Below are 7,408 nucleotides of genomic sequence, written 5' to 3'. Positions count from 1 at the left end.
ATGCTCACTGCTCGATGTTGCGGCGTTGACATGAACGACCCTGATTCCACTCGGCAGCAACTTTCCACTATCGTGGCGGGTCTAAACTGTAATCACTGTGGTGTGTGGAGCTTGGACAGATTATGGAGCTGGCCAGAAACCAAGGAACTAAGAAGCAGTCCAGTGGTCCAGCAAGAAATTCCGTGTTGGAAATGCCACAGCCCCAACTGTCCATAGTCACATTTCTCACAGATAGCCCAAGCTACATAAAACACTTACATGTCAGTTAACATTAGTCTCTAGAATACACAGGAAAGTTTCTAGGATACACAAGAAACTGTTAACACTGGTGGCCGTGGCAGGTCACCGCAGTAATCCTTGCAGTAGAAGGCAGGTTTACTTTTTATCATATTTCCATTCAGACTGTTTGAAATTTTGTTGTTGAGGTTTATTACTGCTTCAATTAAAAAAAAAAGAAAAAGTCAAGAGAGAAAATTCTTAAAATGCTAAAATTACTATTAAATATATCTACAATGACCCTAAGAGATTTAAATTTTTTTCAAATCATCAATTTTTGATAGGCTACCAGCATAAGTGCAATTAAGTGAACAAGTCACTCCTTGAGAATAAAGGTGTCAAGACATATACAATACACAAGTTTTGTGATTCCTGATGAATAATAACTATGATTTAAACATGCGTAGCGCAAGCTCTTCATAATATGACAGCTAGAGAATAGGACTCACAACCACACTACAGGCCAATCATTTTCTCTCAGACTTTAACTACTATATATTGTCTTTTGAAGAAATGTGCAGAAACAAGCCTTATAATAGTCCTACTATACTGCGCCATAGACTTGAAGACGGTGCCACACAGTGATATGACCCATGTGTACATTTAAGTGTTGGAAAAGACTGAGGCACAACCAGCGGCCTTTCTGGTTACAAAGACTTCATTGTTCATTCCTAGAACCACAAGAGACAGTCAAGGGAGAGGGCCATGTGAAGCATGCTTATATACCTGGAGTCACAAAGAAACTCGGTGGTGGAGTCACTTAGAAAGGGAGCTGAAGCCAAATCTGTAAAACCAAACCTTGCTTAGAATACCTTGCATGCTCCTTTCTAACCATGAGCAATATTTGTAATAAAATAATCAACATTAAAACAGCCACGTAGGGTTTAAAATCCAGAAATTTATCCAGATATTATCTCATCTGGACTTTTATTCACTATATAATATACGGGGATAAAATCCTTTAACTGCGCTTTACTTTCCCATCCACGGAAGTTAATGAACAAAACAGAACCAGAACAATTTAGGCATCCTTTCGAACCCTGCAGGCAATCTGTTACAAAGAGAACAACAGGATGGGTGACATATATTGGTCACCTCAGTGTTTGCCCAAGGGAAATACATAATTCTGAGGGCCAATCACGTTCTGAAATTGGAGAATGGGAGAAGGATTGACAGTTTTCTCCAATCTTTTGGAAGAAAGTTAAGCTTAGGAGTCAACCACATCTAAGAGCACTGATTAAAAAGGCTAAAAAACTGATGTTTTTAGTTTTGCCAATATGAACCCAAAATGCTACAGCCACCATGTGTATGAATAGTGAGTGCTGCTCTATTCATTTGCCACTAATAATACTTGATAAAGTTCTTTCTATTGCTTGTAGCTGTGACCATAGCAAGTGACCTGCATATTTATGTACAACCCACATAGCCTCATTGTGTTCTGATGAAAACTACCGACGTGGAGTTCAGTAACTAGAAAGTATCGAAGCTAAGTGACAAAATTATCAAGACAGCGGAAGGGAACCACTGAGTCTCTTATGTCATTCAAGCAGAAGGGACCATTCTTGTTTGAAAGAAACATTGTCACTCTTATATTCCTAAGTTGAGTCGACTGACAGAAGCAAATGGGTTCTTTCTTGATCTTCAACGGGCCATCTGTACTCAGCTTGTGACATTAGCTGTCTGGGTCACGTCCTGGCTCCAACATGCGCTAGCCTTGTGACCTCAGGAAAGTCATTTAAATTCTTCGTGCCTCGGTTTCCTCTTGTGTAAAGTGGGGAGTAATGGGACCTCTCACCCAGGGTTGTTGTCAGGAGCAAATCAGACCGAAGTGTTTAGAACAGCACCTCCATACATGTTAGCTGTCATTATGCTGATCCTTTTTGCTGTTGTTGTTGGAAGGCAGAAAATAGAGTTTCTTTTGGACATACATTTTAAAAATCTTCATTTAAGAAGATAAAGGTAAAGGAGATGAGAGCCAAAGGAACAGATAAATAGGACCTAGTAACTATTATTTAGCAGTATTGATGTAAAAGACATTGATAATGATCTCATTTGCTGTTATAATAAATCTTTGAGGCAGGTGTTATTGGTCACTTCCAGATAAGGAAGCCACATTCAGAGGTTCATTGATGTACCCCCGATCACACAGGAGATTGGAATCCTAGTCTGACTCTAAGTTTGCATACTTCCTCCTCAGTACTAAACCTCCAGGCTGGGAATAATAAGGAAAAGACAGGAGAAAGGTGAAGAAAACAGGCTAATGGACAGAAGGGGGCTGAAACTTCTCTCAGAAGGAATAACATAAACATTTAATGTCAAGATCGTAACGATGAAATGTGACATCATCATTCTCACCGCCAGTGCCAAAAGCTATCCTTAATAGTGGTTTGGAACATTTCATAAACACGTGTTTATTAGAGTATCTAGTTAAACATTCACCAAAATGCTACTGGTTGAGCATGAAAATGTGGAGATAAATCCAAGCTAATCCACAAACATGGCACAGATAAAGTAGCGTACAGTACCCCGAAGAAGTAGAAGCTCATCATCGTTTATGTTTATGTCGATGAAAACTCATCTCCTTGTTTAGAAAGCCATATGATGTTTCCCAATGTGTGATATTACTGTTCAAAACTCTACCAAATGAATGCCCAAATCATTCTGTAATTATATGGCAGTCACTGCCTTGTGACTCTGTGTATCCCAGCCATCTTCCCACAGGCTCTCCGAAAGACAAACCTGATGTACCTTTTGGGTCAAATGTTTTTCCTTGTGCCCCGCTCCATTTTTCATTATCATGGTGCTTGGCACTACTCCCCTTAATCATTGGTTTGAGAGCGGGGATGAGATCAGCCTTTCCTCTATTGCTGAGGCCAACAATCATGGCTCCCCTGACTTAAAGAGAAGCCAGTGAAGTGCACTGCCACGTGTCGCGTGCCTCACAGTTCCCTTCATCTTAGTTCTTCAGTGGTTCCCGTGAACTCGGGACGGGCTTAAATTAGAGCTCATGGACTATTTTCCTTAGTTCTGCAGCACAGAGCGGTGATATCTGAAGGAAAACAAGTTTGGTGGGGTTTTGAGATCAGAGACAGGTAACTGTGACAAGTTTTCTTTAAAATATAAGCTTTCCTTAATTCAACCTAACCTGAATAAACGATGCTGAGAAATCCACACTCACTCTCTGAAAGCGAAAGCTTTTAGGTCAATTTGCCGATGCTCAATTCACCTGTCTGTGCAGCGTAGACCTGGTCCAGAACTTTAGGTGAGGAAAAAAAAAATCATATCACTGGGAAGCCCGGCGTGAGCACTGAGCCAGGCCTCTCAATTACCCACGCAGGAAAGAAGTGTTATCACCTCTCAATTACCCACGCAGGAAAGAAGTGTTATCACCTCTCAATTACCCACGCAGGAAAGAAGTGTTATCAGATGCCATGGATAGAGGTAAGTATTGAATGAGAAGAGTGAGTCTACATGGTTATTGAGATAAGATTAAATGGCGTCTGGCACCCAGACTCTATTCGCAACAGGATTCTGTTTTGTAAGATTCTGGGTAGCTCACAGCCACTTTTTTTTGACATTGACTAATTTTGACATTAGTGCGCTGGCTTTGCAGAGCGGATATTAACCAGGTTGGCATCTCAACATTGAGGAGAGCTTGGGACTGAGAGATTACAGGTAAGCAATTGGCAGAAGGCCCTCAAAGCTGTAGCACCCTAACCTGAGTTACTACCTCCTTCTGGAGGGTTGTATCCCATAACCTTCCCAGCCAAATACTCCCCTAGGACTGGTCTCAGAGTTAGCTGCCCCAGTAGTACAATGTGACGAGTTTAGAGATTCGTAGTCAGTAGATCTGCCACCCACTTTATCTCCCCTGACAGGAAAGTCTGGTCAATGTCCCAATGCCTTTTTAATTTTTTTGCGTGTGTTTTATTTTAATATTATTATTTTTTTAAATTTTTGTCTCTCCGTTCCCTCTTCCTGAAACTCCTTTTCCCCAGGTTTTAGTAGATTCCTAGTGGCCCTTCAAAACTGAGTTCAAACTAAGTGTCAACTCCTCAAGAAGCCTTCTATGCCCACACAACTGCCTCAATCTGATTTAGAAGTCCTTTGCCATTCCCCCAATTCCTGTAAATGCCGTTTAGATCACCTTACACTGCCCAGCAAAAAAAAAAAAAAAAAAAATTCATATTGTTTGTGAAAAGCCACATCTTATTCAACTTTCCTCAGCCCAAACCTAGCACCATCCCTGGATCTCACAACAGAACTGGGAACATGTGTTTACACAATGTTTTCTGTGCCCATTTTTCCATCTGTGAGAAGTTATAATATGTATATACCGGGTAGGGTTTATTATGAAGCTCAAACCAGAACACGAATTTACGCGTTTTCCATCTGTGAGAAGTTATAATATGTGTATACCTGGTAGGGTTTATTATGAAGCTCAAACCAGAACACAAATTTACGCAAAGTGCTTAGAACTATGAGCTCTTGTCATTAAATATTTGTGAAATTAAAAAATAAATGTAACTTGAGTAAGCCAGTTACTTTAGACAGAATGACTTCTACAAAATGGAGATAATTTCATTTTTTGCAGAATGATAGTAAGGATTAAATGAGATAACACAGTTGACGAATATACTTTGAAAGCTGTAAAGGACTAGTTCAAAACTGCCATTTTGGTTATTATTACCTAATAAATGATGTGAGGTTTCTAAGCCAGAACTCAAAGAAGACTTTTTAGTGTCTAATGCGTGGGTTGCCCAAGGCTTTACACAAGTCTTGGGTTTCTTCCTTAACTCTCCGATACTAGTCACGAAGGACAAGGTACAGTTACATGTACTATGAATAAAAGTATGGGAATATAGACCCTAAAGGTCTATGCAGAATTGGAATACTACCCACCTAAACAGAACCCCAATGTCCAAAGAACCTGGAGCATTCTAGGGACCTAGGATATCCAATTATTGCTGATTGATTCTGATCACATCATAAAAATCTATGGAATTCAAGAGCTGGAAAGAATTTTTGAAATTCTAATTTCAAATTTACTCCAATTCCCTCATTTTACTGATGAGGAAACTGATGTCTATGGCCCTCAAGCAACTGTCTCAAAACCACATATCACGCTAGTGACAAATGACTCAAGTCTCCTAATTTATAGCTTATAGATTTATATAAGTTTTGCTTATTTCATTTTTCCACTATGGTCATTTTAGGGCAATGTTTAGGAACAAAACTGGGTTCGAAGTCCAGTTTTACCATATAGTAATTCTGTGACATTGAGTTGTTGAACTGATCCAAGTCTGTCTCTTCATTTGTAAAATAAGGATCATAATATCGCTTTTAAAATGCGCTGTATGATAAAAGAAGTAATATCTGCACATTAGGTAGCAAAACCTGTGCCTAGTACCTGCTTCCCCCTTCACTAACCTCCTATACATTGTACTGTTCTTTAAAACTAAGCAATGGCTAGAGACCAAGACCATATTGTAAAAGATCTCTTTTGAAAAAAGCATCTAAGAACTGACATTTGTGAAGTGTCCTTTTGGTATTGAAGTGGTTAAAATAAAACCCTTCTTTCGTGTTTAAAATCTGGCTGCACCAGCGTTCCCATTTTCCACATAACGTGCCCTTCTCCGTGGCTGCGGTCACGTTTAGCAGGGTATATAGTAAAGCAGTGTATAGCACAGTGCTGCACTATATCTCGTGTTTGCTTTCTCACCTCTGTGCCTCTCCTACCAGGTACAACAGGCTGCCAATTCTAGCTACTGCTTTATCCGTCCTTCGCTTTCTTCTCAACCGTTGCTTTAAGAATGTGTCTTGTATGCGGACAGCTCCCTTTATGAAAACAATATAGAAACTGCTCCGCAGTGACCTGGGCTGTCTTCCTGGAGGAAAATCCTTCTGTCACGTACCTGGCTGCATGTCTCCCCCGGCCAACGCTCACCTCCTCCCCTACAGGCCCCTTAGCCGCTTACCTGGCCACCAACTTCTCGCCCTCTGATACCTGGGTTTATAAAGCCGCAGAGCCGGACGGAATTCTAAAGTTGGGGCGTGCAGCCACCCCCACCGATGCCCTGGCCCTCCCCGCACCAAAACCAGGCACCAGGCCCAGGGCTCTATCCTAAGGGCAACAGAACTTGGCTGTTTGCCTTCAAGGGAGGCTCGGTCCCCAAGACGCGGTAACCCCGAGCGTCCCCCGCGGTTTGCATCTGCGGCGGGGGACGAATCCCGGGAGGATGCACAGGCGGACAGCCTGGAGCACTCAGGGGGCACAGTGCCCACAGTGGTGCCGTGTTTGGGAAGACACGACAGGTCCTACTTAGCCTCAAACTCTGGGTCCAGACATCCTCGTAGTCCCTTGACCCCCACCCACCCCACCCCGAGAACCAGGAGCCACTTTTCCAGCCTCTGCGCGGGGAGCAGGACCCGGGCACCAGGAAGCCAGGGCGGCGCGCTCTTCGCCACCCCAGCCATTCCAGAGCCCCCCTTGCCAGCCACACTTAACGCTCTCTGTCGCGTCTGGAAGAGTAGGCGGGACCGGTACCCTTATTCCGTCGCTCCAGGGCGAGGGGTATGAGGTGGAGAATGAGGAAACCTCGCGAGTTAAAAGGGGTTCAAGCTAGCACTCTTGTGGGGTCTCCCTAAACCCATGTCCGGGAAAGGGACTAGGCGCCTGGATCCACAATCTCCTTACCCCACCCCACCCCCACACACAGGAGCACGGGGCGGCTGGTCGTCCCCATTAGCACCCCATGCGCTCACCGACCCGCGCGCGTCCTTCTCCGACCGCGCGATCGTCTCAGGACCGCCGCAGGCAGAGGGGGTGAGGGGTGTGCGCACCACGTTTCCCGCGTTCGCCCAGGGGTCCCCTCGCCCCGCTGCCGAGGAGTGCAGCCCCCGCCCAGGTCCCCGCAGGCGGCCAGAGCTGTGCGCGCCGCCTCCTGCCGCCGCGGCCCGGGGCCCGTGCCGCTCACCAGATGGCCATCCTGCTCTTGGGGTAGTCCAGCCGCTCCAGGCAGCCGAGGAAGCGAGGCAGCGCGTGCGCGGCGTTGCGGGCCAGGAGAGCCACCAGCACCGTGGGTCTCTGCAGCGGCGACTCGGGGAAAACCCTCGCCTCCTGTTCGTCATC

The 7,408-nt window shown here is 44.4% G+C and overlaps 1 protein-coding gene across 4 annotated transcripts in view; it reads right to left on the bottom strand.

Annotated features, from left to right (window-relative positions):
• Positions 1 to 7,408, bottom strand: part of COLGALT2 (collagen beta(1-O)galactosyltransferase 2) — an 88,064-nt gene that overhangs the window by 80,167 nt on the left and 489 nt on the right. For 2 of the 4 annotated variants that reach the window (XM_025043885.1, XM_006907743.3), the window contains exon 1: positions 7,254 to 7,393. The exons of 1 other annotated variant lie outside the window; for it this stretch is intronic. In XM_025043885.1, coding sequence (XP_024899653.1) covers positions 7,254 to 7,264 — 11 coding nt within the window. In that variant the 5' untranslated portion in view covers positions 7,265 to 7,393. Of the gene's footprint in view, positions 1 to 7,253; positions 7,394 to 7,408 lie in introns of those variants that run through there. One more of the 4 variants, XM_025043883.1, reaches the window with a different exon arrangement.

Source organism: Pteropus alecto, unplaced genomic scaffold (genome assembly GCF_000325575.1).
Source record: "Pteropus alecto unplaced genomic scaffold, ASM32557v1 scaffold101, whole genome shotgun sequence".
Taxonomy (NCBI): Eukaryota; Metazoa; Chordata; class Mammalia; order Chiroptera; family Pteropodidae; genus Pteropus; species Pteropus alecto.
Note: the sequence above shows the minus strand (reverse complement) of the source record. Positions and strands in the feature narration are given on the sequence as shown.